This window comes from Oryzias latipes, chromosome 14, assembly GCF_002234675.1.
Source record: "Oryzias latipes chromosome 14, ASM223467v1".
Taxonomy (NCBI): Eukaryota; Metazoa; Chordata; class Actinopteri; order Beloniformes; family Adrianichthyidae; genus Oryzias; species Oryzias latipes.
The window spans coordinates 16,050,198-16,073,976 of NC_019872.2; the positions used below are offsets into that span (position 1 = coordinate 16,050,198).

Consider the following 23,779-nt stretch of genomic DNA (forward strand, 5'->3'; position numbering starts at 1 on the left):
TTTGGTTTCAATTCTAAGTCAAGCCTTTAGTCTTAATCTGTGTAAAAATGCATAAAAAGTTACTGTAGAGACCTGGCTTGGGTGCCACAAAGCCCCCTCTGATTACCAGTTCATGTGGTTTCAGTTGCACTGTGGTAATGGGCCTTTGGGTGCTTTTGTGTGCTGCTGTTGCTGCAGAGGTCTGCCCTGTTTCTTCTTGATTATGTGGTTGACCAATCTCCACAAGGGTGTAAATTGGGAAGGGAACTGTACAATTGCCTTAGCGGTTCTGAGGTTTGTTATGCTTTTATGATTATAAAACTGTGATTAGGTGCTTTAATTTTTTTTGTCCGTTTGTTTTAATGTATTCTTTCAGGAAAATCTGCCTTACTTTAAACTTTTTGTTTGTTTTGTGGTGGTAGATAGTGGTTATGTCTGTACATTGTATTTGTTTTTAGGTTACAGATTTGTTTTTCTACTTTTTCTATGAAATGGTTAAATTATTCTATTCTCCCTTTCTATTTACTATCACATGTTTGTCTTTGTTGACAAGTCTCATTTATTTTCACTTATATGTTTTCACATTATTATAGTACTTCACCTATTTTAAATTTTAGCTAAACCCTGTGCACCTGACAAATGACCTTTCTGACCAGTTTTGGTTCTCATTGCAGACATTTGTAATTTTCTTTTACTAATCTCTGCGCCATTTGTGGAAATTCACTGTCATGTTTTTTTACACATACTAATAATTTTTGACATTTCAAAATCACAGCAGCTATTTAATTTCTTTTCTTTTTATTTTATTTTGGAGTCTAAATTTAAAAGTCGTTCATTCATTCGTTCATTTCTTTCATTCATTCATTCATTCATGTTCTACATATATATATATATATATATATATATATATATATATATATATATATATATATATATATATATATATATCTAACAGTTTTATATAAAGTAGGTCCCCAAAGAAAAGAGATTACTTGCTTGTTTTTTCCTTTTTTCATTTTGGCTTCATTTCAGCCACATGAATAATTGCTCTATGAATAAAGGTATATTATTGTTTGCCAGAAGTTGCACTTAATTAACATCAGGACAGACGATAAAAATAAATAAATACTGTCTAGAAAACGTTTGAAAACACATTGCAAGGCGAGAGTTGATTAGGATATTAAGTATATCTAAACTTCAAATTTTATGTATCTTAGATTGAAGGTCAAATAAATTGTGTTATTTATGTTATGACCAAAATTGAAAATCAGAATTGTTTACAAGCAAAATTTTTAAGAGAATACTGTATATATATATATATATATATATATATATATATATGTATGTATATATATATATATATTTTTACATCTCTAACCTAGATTGTGTAATCCAATGAGAGTTAAGATTTTAAGATTAAGATTCTAATGGGATATTTAAAACCTCGTTCTGTAAATGAATTAGATCCTACATAACAAGGAGAGGATCTCATGAATTCCACCTATTATAATTGATAAAGCTGGTAAAGTACCTTATCTGCTTTACTTCTGAGATTTTTCAGCTAATTTTGTGAGAAAAGACTACTAAAAGTATTTTTATTCTAATTATTGACAAAAAATAACTACATAAATCTGAAACAGAGAAGTGAGTTGTCCCACCTTAAGAGTGACAAAATTAAAGTAATTTATTTATTTTAAAAAACGTCATTGCAGTAATGGTGTTGGCTGCAGTCGTTCCACTCTGGCTCACAGTGTATTGTCAGGATAAATATAAACCTAAAACATGAACCAAGAGGAGAAAACTGTACAAAGTAACTTACAGAACAGTCTGTGAGATATTGGGTGAGACACATTTGCTGACCGAGCATGTTTGTTCTTAATAATGCTCAGTGGCCATTTCAGCCATTTAGGTGAGAGCTGCTTTTTTATGGTTATTGTGAAAAATGCTGCACAATGATGTCTCTTTTAAGTGGAGTTACCAAGTAAAGCTTTTTACAGAGACCAAAGTGGATATGTTCTGTTGATGCTCATAAAGGCTAATTCTGTTTGAGAAATGGAATAGGTTTATGAGGTCTCTGGTACATAAAGTGTACTGTGGTTATGCGTGAAGATCACTGAAGCAAGTTTAGCCATGTATCCCCCTGTGATTATAGACATACTCCAGATGATAACAGAGGATTGTTCCCCTCTCTTTTTCACGGGTATGTAATCTGCGCTCTGGTATCTTTGTCACGTTTAAAAAGAGCAATTAAACTTGCATTTTGGAGATGTATTAATTAAAAATGGACTTTACAGACCAGATATTTGCAGGGATGGTTTCACCACACATACCTTAAACATAGGCTGAATCAGCCTTGTTGAGCATAAAGTTAAAGTAGCCTTCTGTGCCCAAGGGTATCCTTTGGTGAAAATGAGACAAAGCAGGTTTACCTCCTGACACTCCACTTCACTGGGGCATTTCACACCTTTCCTGTTTTCTTTAGGAAGACATGTTTAAATGCACACAAGTTTTTATACTTATTTTTCTGGGGTACACTACACCTGATATTAAAGTTCTTAAAAAAGTATTTAGCTTGTTCAAAATGCAGCAGCTAGATTTTTAGCAGAAACTAGCAGAAGAGAACACATCCTGTTTTAGCTTAACTTCACTGACTCCCAGTTGAATCTAGAATCAAGTTCAAAATCCTCCTGCTAACCTATAAGGCCTTTAATGGTATGGCCCCAGCCTACATTAAAGATCTCATTGTGCCTACCAACCAAACAGAACAATTTCCTGACAAATGCAGGTCTGCTTGTAGTTAGTAGAATATGTAAAAGCACACCTGGAAGTAGAGCCTTCAGCCACCAACCTGTCTTATGGAATAAGCTCCCAGCTCATGTAAGAGAGGCTGACACAGTTTCCACAATCAAAGTTTCAAACCCTTTGGACAGGCTTATTGCCAAGATAGCTAGTGATAAGAGACTATTGAACTTACTATTAACATTTTTGCAATACATTTAATGACAATAACAATTAGTTGTCAGTAGGCTGCGAGAAGTTTGAAGCTGGGAAAAGTATGGTGCACTGGGGTTCTGTCCTCTATTCTCATCTACTTCTCCTGTCCTCCATTATTGATCTTTTATTTATCATTTAGTTCTCCATGCCTCTGTTTGTTGCAGTACGATTCATTTACTGACTCTCTTTCCCACTCCCCTTTGGGGGAGCAGGAGTGATTCCAGATTCTAGTTTGCTCGTCTGTGCTCCTGTTCTTGACTTTGGCGTTGGACCTCGCCTCTGGCTCGTCTTGGGCCCCCAGCCGTCCCCCAACTCCATCTGGATGAAGGTCATCTGCTGGACTATTTAAACATGTAGTTGTAGAGTTCGATAAGCTAATTCTCCAGTCAGAGTTCTGGTACATCGCCGTACGTACATCCTGGGAGACGATCACTTCTTCATGTGGACATCCCTGAGGTTTATTCTTTTTTTTCTGGAATCTATCTTTTTTGTAGGAGTTTTACCTTAACAAGAAGGACGGTCTAAGGGCAGGGATACCATAGCCTAGTCTGTTTAGTTTAGCCGTTACCTACTGAACTCTATATCGTCATGTTCTTTATGATTTCATGTTCATTATAAAATTACTGGTATGAAGCCCATTAAGACGACTATTGTTGTGATATTGGGCGACATAACAGGAAATGAATTAAATTGAGTTGAAAACTTCCAGAGTATTTCTTCTAATTTGTTATAAGCATGAAAGGCAAAATTATTTTTTCATCATGGTTTTCTGCAGGCTTGCAGGATTACCACCAACAACTCATAGCAAAAATGTCAACAAATTTGAAGAAAATTTGAACATGCTGAAAATATTCTAAAAACAATTATTGGTTTCCCACAGAATTATCCAGTTTGTGGTAGAGAGCAGGGTAAAGTAAGAGCACTCTAAGGGTGTTAAAGTCAATAAAAAAAAAAACAATTTTCATGCTAGCCTTTGTTTTCTTGGTTTCCTGTTTCATTTGTGATACTAAACAAATGTTATAAAAAATACAGTAGTGCCAGAAAGTTAGCCTTTTTTAAACCATCAATCACACATTTTTCATGTCTAAAAAAGAACATCAATGTCAGAATGTTGGAACAGTTTGAATCACTATTGATTTAAAAAAGTCCTTTATGTCATTTTGTTGAAATATTTTTTTATTAATTAGAGTGAAATTCACTCTGGTTTTTACCAAACTTGTTAATTTTCTTTAAAGGTTTATGCATACAAAGACTCATAATGTGAATATGAAAAGCCTTATATATAAATAAATACAAACACGTTTTTAATAATTCTGTGTAATGTTTGCAGAATCATAGTGAATATTTTTTGAAAGGGAATTTAATAACAAAGGAGGATCTGAGTCATGACGTTTTACTAATAGACAAAAGCAACTAATATAAATAATGAAGTATGAAATGTTTCCTATACTTCGTTTTTGCCAGTTGACCATGTAAAGCAGAAATATTAGTTGAAAATTGAGCCTATCACTGTCTTTTTCAAACACTTACCCTTAACTTTCCTTTGTGTCCAGAAGCAGGCCATGAGCACAAGCTTTTGCCTTAATGTTGCAATAACCAGAACCTAATCTTTTATCATCTGTGACAAGTCTTTTGAGGTCAAATTTCTGTTTTCTGATGTTTTTTTTTCCTTGTTGGTAGTTACTTTCAATCCCACTTCCCCCATACTTTATTGTTAAGATCTTTCTGTGAAGTATAATGCTTTAAATGGGTATTACATCAATAAACATACACAGTCTGCATGGTAAAATATTGTGCAGTACTCCCTCTAATCTATTGCTTTTTCAATATTTATCAGATTCACACCCGACCATTCTTATTGTTGCATAATCTTTCTTGGCATGAGTTCTCTGCTTTGTTGAGACAACTGTGTATCCATTTTCACAATAATTGACATCCTATCATTGTCACCTTGAATCAACATTTGATCCTTTATGTAAAGCACCAACATCAACATTTCTTTTGACACCATAAACAGATTACATCAGATTAAAATTTAATGAACCCCTGGGGAAAGTGGGTCAGAGCTGCAGCAACAGAGTAGAGGATTTAATATACTACAGGTAAGAGCTGGTTTGAACAAACATGAATAGATGCCGCAGATGCTTGAGAAAAATGCAGCACAAAATTCTTTAGATAGATAGTCTTTATTGTCATTGCAACATTGTACAACGAGATTAAGGTGCAAAAATAGTCAAATGGTAAAAAATAAAATCACAATAAATAGTATAAAAACAATATAAAATACAGCAGACATAACCCACACATGCTTGGCATTTACTGTGTCAAGCAGACAGAAACATATGATAAACACAATTTATGGATTTTCATCATCACATTTTTAGAGCAGAACTGTTCAAATGGCAGGAAGAATAAGACTGATACAACATTTTTAAAATATAAATGTATGTTAGTAGTACAGTTACAATTCTGCAGCTTTGCTGTTAAATGAAGGAACACAACCATCTAAGTAATTCTGTATCCAATTATCTAGAACACAATTTAGTTTTATTTTCTTTTTCTAACTATTTTTTAGCCTGCAATGTTATTTTTTTTTAAAAGTCTGTGGAGGAGCAAAAAGTATGTAAACACGGACGAAAAACCTTTAAGTCAATATTTAGGGCAAAATCACGCAATCGCCTCAACCCCCCCTTCCATTTTCCCATGATGCAGTGCGCAATTTTCGTATTTTTCTAAATGTTTTAAAAAAAAAATCAATACATTTCATGTATCTTATTTTACTTTTTTTTTAATTAATTAAAAGTGTTAGAAATTAGCAAACTGTGCACGTTTATAGTTACTGCAAAACATTTGTAACAGTAATTAAGGTAACGAAAAGTGACGAAAAGACTCATGGGAACGTAAACAGTGTTCTCCTTGTTTTTGAAGGCACAATTTTGACCGTCTCCTGTCTTTTTCTACCAGCCGTTAAACATGGAGAGGAAAAATATCGTCAAAGAAAAGCTAATAGTTCCTACGGACTTTATTTCACCGGCGCATTTAAGTAAGTTAAAGTTTGACAGCTTGAACAAGTCGAAGTAACGTTAGCTTTTAGACAGTGTAGCTAAAAATGTCTAATTAAGTTCGGTGGTAAACTAAGTTAAAGGGCCCTTCTTACTATCATATACCTGTAATGTAAGCATGTCTTTGTAATTTTATACGCTAAAAAAGCTAATGGAACCAAACACACAGTAAAATACACGTACTGCTTTTGTTATTTAGCCAATGTCCAGGGGGACCTAATGCCTCCGTCACACTTTGAATCGGGTGTTCAATCATCTGGAGCCCACAGAGGGGTTCTAGTAGGTCCTAAAACTTCACCTCAGACTACCTGGAGGAACCCAGTTCCGATATCAGGACCCAGGGATCCAAGTCTTGCCGGTCCATGCTTCACCTTTCCTCAACGTGAGGACAATCGGGAGATGATCCTGCTACAAGGAGACTTCTTAAGAGCAAACGAAGCTGGGGGTCAGCCTGCAGCACACAGGTTGAGGTTTATTTCTGAGTTGTTGGTCTGAAAGGAAATTTTAATCTTCTCTGTGTCATTAAGATTATTTCCTTGAAAACAGATTTGGAGAAAAAGGAGAGCAACAGTACACATGGGAGTCACAGCACCAGCTTGGGATGGAAAAACACAAGGCTGAAGCTGAGAGGTTAAAGGGTCAGGTGGAGGCCCTGAAAGAAGCTGCAGAGAAATACAGAGAAGAAATGAAAGATAGAGAGATCACCCTGTGCAGGTATCACACTTTTTTCACTCTGTTTTGGTGTCTGATTATTTGATTTTCATATTTTTCTGCACAGCTTACCTCTGAAGAGTATATTAAAAACATGTCAGGATGAACTTGACATGATCTTTGTGCAACAGGTGCACCCATGAGCTGGAAGTAGCTCGAGAAAATGCATCAAAGGCGAAAGCAGAACTCAGCCAAGTCAGGGAGGAGCTTAGCCTCAGCAGAGGACAGGAGGAGATGATGAGGTTGCGGGTAATGATATTTACTCACAGAACATTTTATGTCCACACTGACTTACACAAGAGTCGCCCCTGGAGTAACTGACATTGTCTAACTCCTTTTGTCAGTTTGTGATCTGGCATTTTCTCCACAGATTGCAGTGTCCCTTTTAGCTTTTAGGAACATCCTGGAGTGTTATATTCTCACAAACGCTGAGTCTTCAGTCTTTTCATGTTTTTGTGTTTTGCAGCTGGAAAAAGTGAAAGCAGAGTGTGGAGAGGAGATAGCCCAGCTGAGGAGATCTTTGGTAAAAAGCAAACAGGAATCCAGAGAGCTTGCTCTTAAGGTTGAAATGAGTAGGCTGCAGGCTGAAGAGGAGGCGAAAGAGCAGGCTCTCAGACTCTCCAAACAACTGGAGAAAATGAAGGAGATGCAGGAGGCACAGGTTTGTGGCGCAGCCTGTCGCAGCAAGATTTTATAAACCTTTTATTTACTGATTTTATTGACCTTCTGTCAAACAAAGGGTTCACTTCCAAGAACTCATGTCAGCTGGCATCAGTTCTGCTGAACTCTTGATGTTTCCTGCAGTAAAGCAAGTGTAGTGAGACCCTTTGCTTGAGTGGGATCAGTTTGGATTCATTTTTCTTCTTTTTTCTTTCCTTACTTCCAGTTGCAACATTTAAACGCATCGCACTATACAGAGTTGGACACAGCAAGACAAGCAAACTCTGAATTACAGGACAGGCTCCAGTCGATGTCCACAAAAGTGCTGCAGTTACAGAGCGCTCTGATGGAGGCGTCAGCTGAAAGGGACGAACTGAAAGAACATTTAAGGTGCAGCTTTGCATTTCAAGCACTATGTGTTCACATTCGCTAATGTTCCTTAGTTTCTTTTTCTTTCACTGCTTCTTTATTAGTGTGTATTGTTACTTTCAGTCACGTGGGACGAGCCTTCGAGACCCAATCTGCGACACTGCAGAGCCTCAGAAATTACATCGGCCAGCTCACCCCAGAGAGAGGAGAGAAGGAACAATTAAAGGAAACTATTGAGGTTCAGACAAAATAAACTGTACTGATCAAAGACATCGGCAGTAAATTGCAAGCGCTTCTGTTCACCACACCATAGAAAAAGAAAACATTAAGCAAAAGAGAAACTCATTTTTAAATTCAAAACCGTGCAGTGTTTCTGCTTCTAATCTTGTGCATTTTACAGAAGCTAAACAAAGAGAAGGCGGCTCTTCAGACGACCACTGAGCTTCTGACTGTCAGACTTAATTCTGTAAATGAGATTCTCACCCTCCAAGAGGAGAAGCTGGTTAAGAAGGTGAGTGTTTCAAGATAGAAGTCTTTGTTTATTACAGCCAAGACCTCGTCTTTCTGGCTAAGCTACTGATTTCCCGTTTAAACATTAGGCTGCTTTTATACATTAATGTATACAATTTATAGAAAATTGTCTAAAGACTAATCTACATCATAATCACTGACCCAAACACATTTCCCAACTTTACTTTTAGTTCATTCAGAAAACCATCATCTAAGGAAATGGGTCACAATCACAGCTTACTGTGTGAACTCCCAGGGTTCTACTAATGTCTCTTGGTTTTACTCACGTCTCATCCCTAATTTGCTTAAAGGAAAAGATCAGTGCTTAGTTGGTCATGCCTTTCACTGTGGTCACATTTTAGCTAAATCATGTTGAAGAAACAAGATCCAAAAAATGATCCAAAAAACTACAAGATCATATAGATAAAGTATTTTTTTTTTTTACACAATATTTTTTTGGTCCCACTAAACTTCTGGGTCCTTATCCATGTACTTTAATTGGGCTGGTATAAAATATTTTATCTCTATTTATCAAACAATATCTTAATCAGCCCTATCCTGAAAAAAACAAACAGATTTTATGACTTACACCTGAAGTTGAAAATAAGCAAATAAAGTTAAAATCATAAACAAAATGTTACCAACAGTAACAGATTTCTCTTTTGTTCAGATGCTTTAGGTACCTGTGAATATATAAAATTGTTAAACAATCATTAATAACACTCACACTTTCATATTAATAAATATTTATTAGTTATTTTAGTGAAAATGTATATAAAACCGAATTTTTTGCAGGGGAGGGGGGAGTTCTCCTCAAAATATTTTGAATACTGTGTGTATATTAACAGCTAAATATTACTGGTTGTAATGTTGAGAGTTTTGGTCTATTTTGGAGATTTGGAGATGAACATTTAGGATGCTTTGGAAATGTGTTTTTAAATTTAAACCTTATCTGAAGAAAGTATGTGTGTTTTATAGCAAACCTCTGCAGATCCTCTCCAATGGAAGGAGCCTGACATCCTTCAAGTGCTTCAGCTGTGGAGAGAGAAAGTGTTCAAGTTGTGCGTCCAGCTTCGCTCTAAAGACATTGAGACGAGAAGAGAAAAAGACAAAGTTCTTTTTGATGTATGAAAAAAGTCATTTGTTCTTCAAACTCTGTACATTTCATCAGTGTTATTTTTAACCAAAAAACACTTGTTCTGTCTCAGGTGAGATCCACGGAGCAGCAGCTCCAGCAGGAGCAGCACCAGAACCGTCTGCTCCAACACAGTCTGCAAGACAGGATGGCAGAGCTGGACCTGGAGAAGGTAGAAAAGGAGGTTAGCATCAGAACGTCTGAGCTCATAAAGACACTATAAAGATGTGTCTGCATGTCGCTTTTCTAAAAATATGTTGTTATCAAACTAGACACTGAGGGAAGATTTAACAAAAGTTGAGAGAGAAAATGCTGAGCTGAAGTCACAGAACCAGAGAGCAGAGGCTGAAATCAAGATCCTGATAGAAGCTGTGCAGAGGTAACTTTTATTTGATACAAATTGATTTTCATTTCTGTATTTCCTCAATGGTATTTATTGCAGTTTTTTCTCAACAGGTTCCAGAAGGAATTTGACCGCAAGACCGCAGAAGTAGACTCTGCTAAAACAAAGCTAAACACTTTTACCCAGAGGCTCTCTTTTGCTTCTAGAAGAGTGGAGACCATCCAGTGTAAGGCTTCTGGGGTTAGCTTGTTGACAGAAATTCTTCCTCATAGACGTGCATACAACATTTCAGTGAATACTGTTTTGGTTCTGCAGGTTTGGTCATGAGGCGAGCGGCTCTGCAGAAAATTGAGCAGGCGTGTCAACCACCAAAGCAAGAAAAGAACAGGTATAGGTTCACAATCAGATGATTGTCGTGCACAAACAGACCTGATTGGATAATTAAAAATGGTTCACATGAGTTTTTCCCATCAGATCTTATTTAACTAAATAAACCCAGTTCAAATAAATATTTGTTGAACTGGGACACTTGTAGTTTTGGGCACAATGACATCAAGCACTTTTATTTTTTTGTTTATTTTTTTATGTTTCATTTAAAGTGTAAAGAGTATATGCAATCATATTTTCTATTTGTCTAGATTTTCTACTCAAAATTAGGTTCACGAGTATTTTTGTTTTGTTCTATGGAAACAGTGATCCGAGATTTTGAACAAAATAGATCTTCTAAATATCACTGCATAATTTAAGACGTGACATCATTTTGCATCAAAAGCAACATTTCCCTTCAACCCTGTCAAAGATTTGAATTATTTGAATTATGAAAATTTAAGAATTCTTTGAGAAGGGTAAAAACTGTATTAATAACAAGTTTATATGGACTTGATTGTCTGTTTTATTGATATTTTTAACTTTGCATTTTCTTACAGTTCGTCTTCTTATAGTATTTTTTGTCTTGCAGCTTGACAAACTTGCAGACGGAATACGGTCTGATTTGCGAGGAGCGAGACAGGCTGAGTCTAGAGCTCAAAAGAACCCCAGAGCTCATTGAGAAAGCTCTCGCTGATCTGAAGGAACAATGTGAGATCATGTTTTGATTTATGACTTTTCTGGAATCCATGATTGGGATTAGACTTCTTCTGTCTGCAGATGGGAGTAAAGTCAGGCAGCTGGAGCAGGAGCTGGAGCTGAGCTGCATGGAGGTGAAACAGGCTCTAGCCGGTAAAGAGAAGGCGGAACAGAGGCTGCAGCAGATCCAGGCACAGCTGGATGAGACCAGCATCAGCTTGGAGACACTTCCCTGTGAGCTGCTCCACCAGCAAGAGCGAAACCAGCAGGGTGAGGCAGCGACTTGACTTTGAACGGAACTGGCCTTTTCTGGAAAGGTTCTTGTTTTGATGCTTCAGCAGCCTTACGGGGACCCGGACACTATGTCTCCAGCTGATCAAGTGGAGTCAACCATGTCAAACTGAAACTTTTGTTAAAAACTGATCAGCTTTGAGAAAAAAAGATATAAAGAACATTGTTCACATTCTTATTGTTCATGTCCTCCTGACTACCAGAAATGTAAAGTTGTCCATTATAGAGGGTATTTTAAACCCCAATATTTCCCAACCTCTCTACTACTAAATTTACTCATCTGGTATCTAAGAGGACATTTAAGGCTTTTCAATGTTACTAAGTGGAAAAGGATGGGGCTTATTTTTTTTCTCTGGTAGTTGGAAGAATAACACTTTTTTAAATATCTGGAAATCAGAACAAAATTTTGTGTAAAATGTTTAGGATATGTCTTCATATAATGTTTTTATTTTGCTTTTTAATTAATAATTTATCCAATTTTTTATTATTTTGTGTCAAACCTTGTAAAAACGTAACACTACTGGATTCCTTAGCTTCAGTTCTTTTTGATTTCCATATTAAGTGATGATGCAGGCATCACATTTACCGTTTACCATAAGTGTTTACTTTCCTTTAGAGGAATTTTTATTTATTTTTATTATTATTATTATTATTTTTTTTTTTTTACAAAAAATAGTACCTAAAAAGGAAAAAAAGTGAAGAAAAATACCACAAAACCATCCAACTGTGGAGACTAAAACCCAGATATAGAGGGAAGGAAAGCTGAAGTGCTGATTCTCTGAATCATTTAGGATTGTGTTGGTTGAAGGCAGAGGGCTGAAGAGGATGTCTGACTGGCAGGTCGGCATGCAGGCATCCACATTAGTTGGAGCAACAAACAATTGATGAGTGGATTATGATTTTGGCATGACACACTGCTGAGTTGATGAGATGAATGATTGCAGGCAGGTGTACAGCCTGAGAACCTGCCAGGCAGCAAAGGAGAGAGGAAGAAAGAATTACACCCAACACTTTGGTAAACAGACAGAAAAAACCTCAACGGGGAAAAGAGGCTGCAAAAACACAACTTTTTTTCCTTTAAAAAAAAAAAAGTGATCAGAAGTGTCTTTTACTCGTTCCTTTGTGCTGTTTCATTATGTTGCCCTGGAAAGGAGAATTGATCCATTGATGCACTGAAGTTGAGTTCATCCCCTGAGGTGCATTTGTTCTTCTCCTCCAGCCCTGCAGGAACGAGTGTCTGCGATTGAGGCTGCGCACGCTGAGAAAACGAAAGAGCTTGAGCTCCAGCTGCATGCAGCCCGCAGAGAGCACACCAGAGCAGGTAGATCCTCGTCGCTGCCTGTCGCAGCTCCACGTCAGAGCGCCGAGGTTTATTACTGATGCAGACTGTAATTTAATATGGTCGAATCTGTTTGCACAGTATATTAGCCGTGTGATGGAAGATCATGTCCCTGTGGCTTCTGATGTGTCTGTTTTGTCTGTTGCAGTTATGACTTTGCTGCAGTTTCAGAGACAGGCAGCAAGACAACACGATGAGATAACAGAAACTCCAAACTGGGGGGGTGAAAACACAAAACAAAATGTCCTGAATAAACATGTAAAGGAGATGGAGGGGAGCAAAAAGTTTCTACATGTAAGAACAGACTTTAAAACAAAAACGCTATACAAGAAATGTGTGTGTGTGTGTCTTTTAACGTGACTGTGCTTTAGGTCATGGCCTCTAAAGAGGCCCCGATGGCAGAACACGCACAGAGTCGAGAAACTCCTTCAGAGAAGAGGACTTCTGTTGAAGCAGAGGTCCACCTTCCTGCAGGTGCTGAGAAATATCCTTAATCTAATCGTAACCAATATTTTAGACCCTAACATTCACACAGGGCTAACTCTGTTTTCTCCAAGAGAGACTCCTGAGTGTTTTGGAGGAGCTCCACACGCTTAGCGCTGCTGTAGTAAACAGCTCTGAAGACTCTTCAGAGGAAGAACTCAGAAGTGACGACAGGAAGACTTCTGCTGACCTTCTGGACAGTCAAGACATGAAGAACTGAAGAAGTTTAACTACTGATTAGAAATATAAAAAAATAACCCTATTTTTACTCCATTAAGTTGAGCCATAAAGGCTGGAATCACTTTCATGTTGACTAAATAAAAATTATAATATTTTACATAATCTATTAGTTATTGTGACTTTTTAAATTAAAATCAATAAGAACTCAGGAAAGTATACAAACACTCGTGAATAGTGGGGCACAAACAGATAATCTTCAATAATGTACTATTTCTTTATTATTTTACTACTTTTTAAAATGTATTTGGGTTATTTAAAGGACAGTCTCGTTTCCTACTTTAATTTTGCCGTTCAGCTAAAGTAAGGATTTCCTGCAAAATGCTTTTGGGAGTTGCCTCCAAGTGTTTTCTCGTCACACACAAAGCCTTTTTTTTTCAAATTACATTTAGGCACATTGGTAAAGATTTTCTACTGTAAAAAATCTATATTTTCTATTTGACACTCCTTTATAGAGCAGTCATAAGAGCAATGAGGATAAACACCATGACGAAGCAGGTAATTGTGCTATTTGTCATGCTGTCACCAGTGCTGATAAATTCAGAAAAAGTTCAAAGTTTTAGGCCCTTTAGGTAACAATTTAATAGTCTTGATGAAGTGTAAATATACCCACTAATAAAATCGTCTTTACTCTAAGCTCTCTGACCGCCGGAGAAGTGATTCATCATTTTAAACTGGTCAGTAACTGATTCAGCTTTACTGTTCTAAAAATCTTACTTTTACTGCATATGGTCTAAGAGACCCTAGTGAAATTCAATAAAAAATTACAGAAGTTCGAAGCCTAAATTTAGGTCACGTCCTGTTGACACACCTGAAACCCATTTTTATATTTTTTTGGTTCTTTTTAATTATTATTTAAGTTTATTTGCATCTTTTGGTTGTGATGTTGGTGAATTTCTTTTGAATATTGAAGGCTGATGGTAGCTTGTCTTGCATTTTTCTCTGCAGCACCTTGCAAGTGCACAGAATGACCAACAGAGGGCAGTGTTGTCAAAGCTGAGCTCAAAGCGAACAGCCCTCTTGAAAGGAGGAAACAAAAATTAACTAATAACGTTAATCATCTAGGTTGAAAAGGTTTTGTATGAATAAGAGGATAAAAAGGTGTAGACTATATTCTAATATTATTGATTTAAGACATGGTGAAAAATTGACTAAATCAGGAGAAAAATCTAATGAATAAAGTAAAAAAAAAAGAAAGAAAAAAACTGGTTGTGTTTTACTATTTAGAGCTAAGTAGTTCTGAAAAGTTATGAAAACTAAATATTGCAAAAATTAATCACACACCTGGGAGTGATCTTCAGTCAGCTCTACCTTTCTGGCTTCACTGGCCTGTTTACTGCGATTGACTGTGCAGCATTGTTGTGAGACCCAGTTTCCCCTCCTGCTTGTCAAGTTCATTGGGTCTTATCACAGAGTACCGGGACAAGCCCAAAAGTCTTTTGCTGCAGTCTCTGGTTATCATCAGGTGTTTTTTTTTCCCCCTGTCTCCTCAACTTTTCCTAATTGTGAGTGATCCAGTGATATCAAATATATGTGAGTCAATGCACAAAAAATAATTTTGAAACTCAGAGTTTTGACCAAAACCAGATGACATTTTTACAAGCAGATTTGTGATTATTAAATGCCTTACCTTAACGTGGAGTGTGAATATATTAGATGTGTATTTTATTGTGTGGGGCGTCTTTTTCTTTTTTTTTGCAAGAATAGGGATTGGGGGTTTCTGTATTCTTGTTTGTTTTTATGTGCAGCACCTTGAGCTGTTTTATATTTTTTTACATGAAATGTGCTTTATAAATACAATTAATTTGAATTTGAATAAAACAGAAGAGTTTTTGTTTTAGAATTAAAAAAAAAAAAAATCAAAGGCTTGCTGTGACTTCCTTTCACTGAAATGAAACAAAGCATCATCCTTGCAGGATGAGTCTCCTCCTGTGTCAATCAGTCACCTTGTTGGTTTTCACTTCAGACTTGGGGGATGAGTGTAATTTAGTCATCAGCGATATCACATTAATCACATTTTGCTGGAAGAACAAATGAATAAACAAGAATAGATAACATATTTTAGCTGACACACAAGCTGACAAGCCTGGAGATTTGAAGAGAGAAGTAATTTACTCTTCTTTTCAATTGCAAGAATTGTTTGAGTAAACACTGAAAATAAAAACTGCATGATACTTGGTATGGAGATGCTCAACACATTTAAAAAATACATTGACTGGCTTTTTTAAGTGTACTGTAAGGATAATAGTTTCTTTTAATTAGGTTTCTAAATTTTTTGTTCAGATTTTCTTTCGGTTCATTTCAAAAAGCCTTTTGGGTGACCTTGTAAGTAACTAGGCCTGCACAATATACCGCAAATTTATCGTTATCGCAACATCAAGCTGTGCAATATACATACAGCAAAAGACGGCGAAAATCGCAATAAATGGTTACCTTGACCCTTGTGCTATCCTAGGCACTTTAACATTGGGAGTTGGGTCATCTAGACCCACTAGACAGTGCACTGAACTTTTTTCTTCAATGATTTGTGATCTTCACTGGTGTCCATGGATTACATGAAATCTTTCCACCTTTATCCACCTTTGTCATGGTAGGGAAAACACGTCAATGTAAGGGGGGGGGGTCATCTAAGATAGGACAAGGGTTAAATGTGCTAAAACAAACTCATGGCAGCTTGAAATATTGAATAAATGAAATAAATCCCTTTATGCATTTAACCGATCGGAAGGACCCGTTTACCTTGTTGATCAATCAGATGAGCCCTTTTATGTTTGATGTTTGCCTCCTATGTCGACAAGGGTCATTTGGAGTATAATTTTTAAACTGTTGCATTGAAATGGAAATGATGTTTTTGGTTGGTTTGATATTTTTTTATATACCGCAAATTATATCGTTATCGCAATATTAATCACCAATATAGCATATCGCGAGTTTTCCACATATCGTGCAGCCCTATAAGTAACCTAGGTCCACATGAATTAAAAATCTAATCTTTATTAAGAAGTGACCAGTTTTTTCAATAAAAGTCAACTTTTTCTTTGTGAAGTCATTGCAGTCGTCTCTTATTCATCTGCTTACATCAACTGAGCTGTCACATCACAGGACAGTGATTCAGGTATTTAAATATTAATAATACGTAGAAAAACATCAGTAAGACTTGTAAGACTTGGCCTATGACTAACAATGGTAAAAAGACCAACTTAAAAAAAAGATTTTCTGAAATATGAATATTCAACATGAAACGACAGAACGAAAATCTCAAAAGTGCTTTGAATAAATTATCTGCAAGCATATAATGCAATCTGACCATTACCGTCATCATTTTCCTTTAAATTACATGTCAGGGATTAACGTAAAAAGTCTTCTCATGTAAAAATCTTCATCCCTTTTTAGACTTGATTCAGTTTAGAATGACAACCAGAGGTTGGAATCTTCACTAAGATTTCCTAAATTTTCCCCAGTGTTTAATTTTACACCTTTTTTTAATTTAACTATTTCTGAAGCAAAACCCATTGTTGTCACCAAGCCATGTCTTGGATGTTGCTTGTTGCTATGGTGATTACCAGGCAGCAGGGGTGTGTCTAAACATCTTGTTGTGAGGTTTATTAGGTATTTCTGTCGTTTATCATGGTTTTTGACACCCACATTTACAGATTCCTGCAGAATCTGTATCCAAAAGGAAAATAAATACAATACAGAGCAGGTTTATTGATTTCATTTATTTCATTTCATTTATTGATATAACATAACGCAGAAGCACATTCAAAGTGTTATAGACAGGAGGGCTATAAACAGATTGCAGAAATGCAATCTTCTCTTTTAAATTATTTATTTTATGTATTAAGGTTCATCTTAGATGCCTTTCCTCTTCAAATTACCAAATGATCAGTCTTTTATTTCATATCAGCACTGACCTGCAAAGTAAAGGTTTCTTTGGATAATTATGTTTACCAGTCAATCTCTGCATCTTTGTTAGAGCATGAATTGTGTTATAATGCTGAAAAAAGTGAGCACGACTTGGAAGCGTATCTAAAAAGACAGGCAAGAAACGTGTGGATGTCGCTCTGACAGAAAGCATCCTGTTTTAACTAAAGCACTGGTCAAGATTGTTCCACGTCTCTCAACAATTTGATTCCTTTGCATGTAAAATATACCAAATGATAAATATCCAAGTTATGCAGCACAAAGATATTTACAAGGAGGAAGATTCAGAGTGAAAATATTATCTTCAAAAAAATTCAAACAATAAAAAAAGATGTCTGTTCTCAGTCTTATTAATGTTTTTTTCTTTCCATCTCCCGTGACAACAAAATGACTGTCAACATGCCCAAAATAGGTCTGTCTTTAGTTATTTTTTAAAATAATGTTTCATGACAAACAAACATAAATTTATTCTATCAAGTACAGACAACAACCTAGACAAAAGTTAGCTTTTCCATAAAGAGAAATTCAAATAGGATGCAGACTTTAACAAATTATTTGTTTTAGAAATTAAAGCTGATTGTGAACTTTTCAGCTAGTTGGAAAATTAAATGAATACGTGAAATGATCAGCAGTGATAATAAACTCAAATAATTCATTTTTCGCAGTATAACTTGCGTTTTTTGGAATATAAAACCGGGGTGTAACTTATACTCAGGCTTGACTTGTATTTGATTTCTGAAAATAAAATAGTAACAACCACTAGAGGGTTTTATAGGTGTGTGTATCAGCATTTGCTACTAACAGCAACACAGAAGAAGAAGTGCTGCTCAGTCTTTGCGATCTTAGCTGAATTGTTCAAATACGACACAGATGATTAAAAAAAATCAAGTTTAGTTGACTTGTTAGCATGCTCTTTATGCTTTGGTTATCTGAATCACTGTTCACATGTTGCGCTAATATACTAAATTCAAAATAAAATACTAAATTAATATTCAATGTGTAACCATGGTGAAGCGTGCCCGTTTTCTATTCTGTTGTTATCATTTGCCTTTCAAAATAAAATGTCTGTTCTTGGTATTTTAAAAAAAAAAACAAGTCTTCCAAAAGTGTGACTTGTACTCCAATTCAACCTAAATGTGTTTTTTTTCCTCTTTATTGTGGATTTTTCTTTTATTATTATTGTTATTATTATTATTATTCTTGGCTGCTGCGACCTATACTGTGGAGACACCTATAGGTAAAAAAATACGGTACATCATCTTCAAGTCCTCGCTCACTTTAAATTCTGCTCTCAGACTCAATCTGCACATTTGAGATTTATTTTAAAGACAACTTATGTATTATTTTGTCTATTTTAATGACTTAATCGTTGCTAAGATGTGTCTGATTGCAGCTGCGTGATATGTGATAACAGTGCTAATCCTAACACTGGATGTGCCTTTATTTAGGCCACTTGACTGCCTCAGGCCCACAGTTACATAATTCTGTGGGTTATTACAAGCACGCCATTTCTGAAACAAGGTTAGCACTTTCAGAAACGGACAGATCTATATTGAAAGGCATCTTTGCAGCAGACAGTGGGTTCTGTGCTGGCTGTTTCTGCAGTGGGTAGAACCCACAGTGACTCAGCAACATGCTGTGACCTATCACAGCTTCAAGATTGATCCTTACATTGGTCTCAATGAACTCCTTTATCATAGCAAAAACCTACTATTTTTTCTCAAGCACCTTACAATCAGTGTTTAACACACTGAATTGTTTCCTAATCTCTGCAGGAAACGCTGGAGCAGCCACTCATGTGAGCTTTCATTGAGGATGTGGACTGGCAGGGGGAGAAGCTTCCTGCTGGAGCTCCTTTGCTGTCGAAGTGGGGAGCATGTCCATGGTGCTCCGTGGAGCAGGAAGAACCTGAAAGCTCACCTCAGTGCTCACCATTATTGAAACACTTTTAGATGATTGCCTAAGAACTCCTGCTGAACCAACTACTGACTGCTTTTGTCCAGATAAGTGCAGAATGAGGACACAGCAACAGAGGCTCAAAGTCACAGATGCTCTAATTAGAGCATCAGCAGAGCCAATGAAAGGACCAACAGAAATGTACAATTTAATAATTTATCATTTATAAATCATTTCAAAATCGTTTTTATAAATCATTTTTTTAAATCATTTATAAATCAGTTATCATTTTTAAATTCTCTTTGAATTTATTTATAATAGTCTCACTCATTTTAAAACAAGATTAGGCGAGATTGGTGTGTTTTTAATTTGTCCTTTTCTACTAATCGTGCTCATTTTTTGTACTTTACAGATCTATGAATGTCTTTGACCTTGTTTTGATCATTTCTTTTTTTTTCTCAACAATCATGCATCACAGTTTAAAAGAGAAAACAAAAACAAGCAGATCATGCATGGGCTCAAACTCAGCACAACACTGACTTTGTAAATGTAGAAATTATAAAACCTTTGTCTGGGTTTGTAGTTCAGCAAATCGAAACTGAAGATTTTCACGATATTCAGGAATAATGTAAAACCTGAGGCTTGTGAAGAATGTATAGGAGATGCATGTTTTTGCTTTTTATCCAAAGAATCACAGTTTTTGCCCTAAAATCTTCATCTCTCTTTAGCTCCAGCTAAATACACAAAATCTGATGAAAATTCATTGTCATTATTGTATTTTTGCTGGAAATCAACATTAATGCCTGAACAAGAACAAAACCCTTCTGCTTGGAGACCCTTCCTTTTGGGCATGTTAATTTTTTTTTTTTTTTTGTTACTGCTGAGAGGTAGGAAGCAAAAAACATTGATAATACTGCACCAGCCAATAGAATTTAGCCTCTCCTTAAATCTATCATTCTAACAATACTTCACCATTATCAAGCTCAGTTGCATGAAGTGTGTTCACATGAGCTCCAGGATTTCAATTGTCGCTTGAGGGCACTCGTTTTCCTTTTTCTTTGCAAAATCTCAGAATTTAAATCTCAATTAGAGGTCAAGCAAACGAGGGAACGTATTTTCATTTCATGCAGAACCAAACCAGCACAAACAATGTTTACAATGTCCTAAAGCATCATAGATAAAGGACAAGAGCCCTCACAGTGGATAAATGATTGGTGTTCAATCTGCAGAAAAACAAGCTTTGTGCAAAATCTTCCACACATTTTTTATACAGCCACACGCGACTCTTTTTCTGGTGTCATAGGGAAAAACATTCTTTCTGTCTGAAGCTAATTTAGCTTCCCAAGACATTATTTTGCACAATTAAAATTAAATTTCTTTTTGCAAGAATTTTAATTTTAACTGTCTTTCATGTTTTTTTTAAGTAAACTAGAGTAAGACAAATTCATATTTTATCTGTGAAAAGGTCATGCTGCCCTGATACTATTTTTGCTAATGAAATTGAGCTCAATTATGGTGCAGTCGCTCAATGTGCTTCCTGTGAAAGATAATAGCTGTGCTCAGAGCATCAAATCACAACCAGATCAATAAACACATGCTGTGTTCACTTCTTTGCTCTGCAGCTTGTGCAGTGGTCTAAATAGGAAAATCTCGACACAGACGTTATGAATTGTACTCTGCAGCTTAAATATTGCATCACAACCATCTCCCTCGGTGAGTAAGCAATTCTAGAGCGAATAAAGTAATTTCATTCTTGTGTCATTGAATAGATGAGTGACTACTCAGACTAAACTTCAGTTTAAGGAGTTCAATCTGTTCTTCAGCAGAAATTGTGTTTAGAAAGTCTCTGAAGCACAAAGCACAAAATGTGGGAAAGAAATGTTTGAGCATAAAAAAGCTGAGGTTTTGGTTGTAGGCACCTAAAGTGGGTGAGATGACAGCTGTCTTTATGTTCTCGTGATATTCAGGAAACAATCTTTGTCTCTTTTTTATTTTATGCAGATTGAGCCCAAATAAAGAAATAAAACTCCCATTTTGGGGTGCGATGACCTAAAAGACGGTTTAGTCAAACACACCTTGATCTTGTCTGCTGTTTAAATAAACCAAAACACTACAGTGCTTTGTCACAATCACAGGAACTTTAAAGTTAACTCGTGTATTTTGTTCGTCTAGGATCTTTGATCCCCCTCGATCATTCTAGCAGTTCCAATTCTGCATGAAATTAAGAAGATCACAATATTATAAAGCTTGAATGAAATCTCATCTTTATTAACAAACAAAAAAATACACTTTTTATTTCCTCTCTGTTGGTCTGTTTTTTGAGTTGTTACAGCTATATTTTTACTCTTGTATTGCAGTTTTTTCTAAGCACCTCAGGTTTGTGTCAAGAAACTGTTTCGCAACAGTTTAGCCTCCTAGTTGGACCTGAAAGCTTCAAATGTAGGGCAGCTGCCTTTTAGTTTGATACAAGGTTTTTTCAATCTTGCATTACTTCCTTTTTTTACATCTGGATTTAAAAAGGACAATCTAGATGGTAGCAGGTGTTGCTTCAAACCAGCATTGTTCAGCAAAACGTCCACTGAAGTTATCAAGTATACACTAATTGACTCCCATCCTAACATAATTGCTGGATTTGAGCCACACACTCAAAAAAAGCGGATGTTTTCCCAGTATCCCTTTGCTGCATAGAGTTGCTTCAAAGCAAACAAACTACATTTTCATGTCTCTCCATTGGTCATTTTAATAAAAATAACTTTTTTTTTCTTCCAAAAATGCAATAAGTCAAATTATTGTCCAATGAAATGAGAAAGTGCTGTGACTTTAATTATAGGTGGAGGGGGTCCTTTTCTGTAAGCTGTGCTACAAAAGAGAAATTATCATTTAAAGTTAAGATAAAGATGACTTTTTTTTAACATGTTTATTCATTATATATTATGTTTATTTTATATTTATGTAAATGCAATATCAAAAATATGCAAATGTGCATTGGGATGTTAAGAAGTTCTTTTGATCGTTGTTTTTCTACTTCTAAAGAATCATTTATTCAGTAAAATTGTTCATTTTCATTCGTTTCTCAAGGCAACACTAGTCAGTGGGTTTTCAGGTAACACGATGCATTAGCATGCCTGTGTAGACATGCGTTTGTAAGCATGTATATGATCACAGTCGATGTTTTAACTATACAACCATCACAGGAAATGGACATAAAAAACATTTTATGGAAGGAGACCTCGGGAAATTACAGTCAGAGAGACTCCCTCAGAAAGTGAGGACAGCAAAGCTTCAGAAAATGACAGTGAGGAAGTGGAGAAACAGATTCATGAATCAGGTTTGAGGGACAGTTTTGAGCTCAGGGTTCAACAAAGGGATCAGTCGGAACAGTAATTGTGTGTGTGCATATGTGCTGGTCTTATAGCAGTTATTTGTCTCTTAGTATATATTTCCTTTTTTGAGCAGAAAATGCAATTTACCCCTCTGTTTAACACCTGATTGCAACTGCTTCCTGAAATTCCACACCGACTTAGATGAGGAACTCTTGAGAAATTGCAAATACAAGTTTTTGGATATATTTTGTTGTTTTGATGTTTCATGAAATGTTTACATAGTTTATTTGCTGTTTGTTTGTTTGTTACTTCACGTTTGTTGTATTGTAAAATTCATTTACAATACAATTGATGATTATCTGGTGTTTTACTACCCTCGTTGCACAGTGTTGCCTTGAAGCAACAAACCAATATCTGGTTGGGGGGTTAGGGGTGATCAATTTTACAATTAGGTAAGGGACCCCAAATACCCAAACATAGGGTGAAATATGTTTTACTCCCATAATTAAAAAGTCATGCTGCAGGGTTATTCAGACGTGTGCTAAGAGCAGTTTTCAAAATAAAAGCAATTCTGTTTAATTGGATTACGTGAGTTTTCTGTGCAGTTTCTTTTTTCATTTTCAGTACCACTAAGCTTACATGTATGCATATTTTTTCACTTTTTCTCTTTAAAAAGAAAAAAGCATCACTTTGACCAATTGTGATGTGTATTATAAGCAAGTAACAAGAAATCAATTATATTTACTGAACATAAAATAAAAGTAAAATAAATCTAAAATCTTGGAAACTTTGTGAAGTCAAATTTATGCTAAAGCAGCTAAAGGAAGCCTTGACGGTATTTGGGTCAGGGTCGACTTTGAACCACACAAACAGACCTCAAGATTAGATTTCAGTCTTTTAACATATTTAAATATGCGTAACATATACTGTGGAGGAAATTTGTATTTGATCCCTTGCTGATTTTGTAAGTTTCCTCACTTAAAAACAAGTCTGTCGTCTTAATGGTAGCTTCACTTGAGGTCAGAGATAGAAAATCACAAACAAAATCAAGAAATCATCTCAAATGAATTTATATAAATTTATTAGCATTTCATTAGGGGAAATAAGTATTTGATCCCTCTTGCCAGAAAGACTTAGTACTTTGTGGTAAAACCCTTATAGCAGCACAGAGGTCAGACGTTTCTTATAGTTGATTATGTAAATAACAGGAGGAATTTTGGTCCACTCTTATTTACAAATGACTTAAGATTTAGCCACTTCATGTCCTTTCTGCTTCTTCTTCAGTTGTTCTTTGGTTGCCTTGCCTGAACATTTTGGGCCATTATCCTGTTAGAAGAACAGATTTAAGCCTCCTAGTGGAGGGAAGAAGGTTTATAGTCCATTCCAATCTTGTGCAGTATGGAAGCGATTCTGTTTGCCTTTTACTTTTATTTATGCTACAGAATCGCTTCCATAGTG

The 23,779-nt window shown here is 35.9% G+C and overlaps 1 protein-coding gene across 1 annotated transcript; it reads left to right on the forward strand.

The window, feature by feature from the left end:
- Window positions 1-5,704: 5,704 nt before the first annotated feature.
- LOC101168977 (coiled-coil alpha-helical rod protein 1) lies at window positions 5,705-14,532 on the forward strand. Its single transcript, XM_011483612.3, has 20 exons — window positions 5,705-5,840; window positions 5,938-6,016; window positions 6,235-6,499; window positions 6,582-6,749; window positions 6,878-6,995; window positions 7,213-7,407; window positions 7,633-7,796; window positions 7,899-8,013; window positions 8,176-8,286; window positions 9,264-9,410; window positions 9,494-9,604; window positions 9,693-9,799; window positions 9,877-9,989; window positions 10,079-10,151; window positions 10,722-10,840; window positions 10,910-11,098; window positions 12,339-12,440; window positions 12,607-12,752; window positions 12,830-12,932; window positions 13,016-14,532. Exons 2-20 carry the CDS (start codon window positions 5,947-5,949, stop codon window positions 13,159-13,161), a joined length of 2,562 nt encoding a protein of 853 aa, XP_011481914.1. The 5' UTR covers window positions 5,705-5,840; window positions 5,938-5,946; the 3' UTR covers window positions 13,162-14,532.
- Window positions 14,533-23,779: the final 9,247 nt, after the last annotated feature.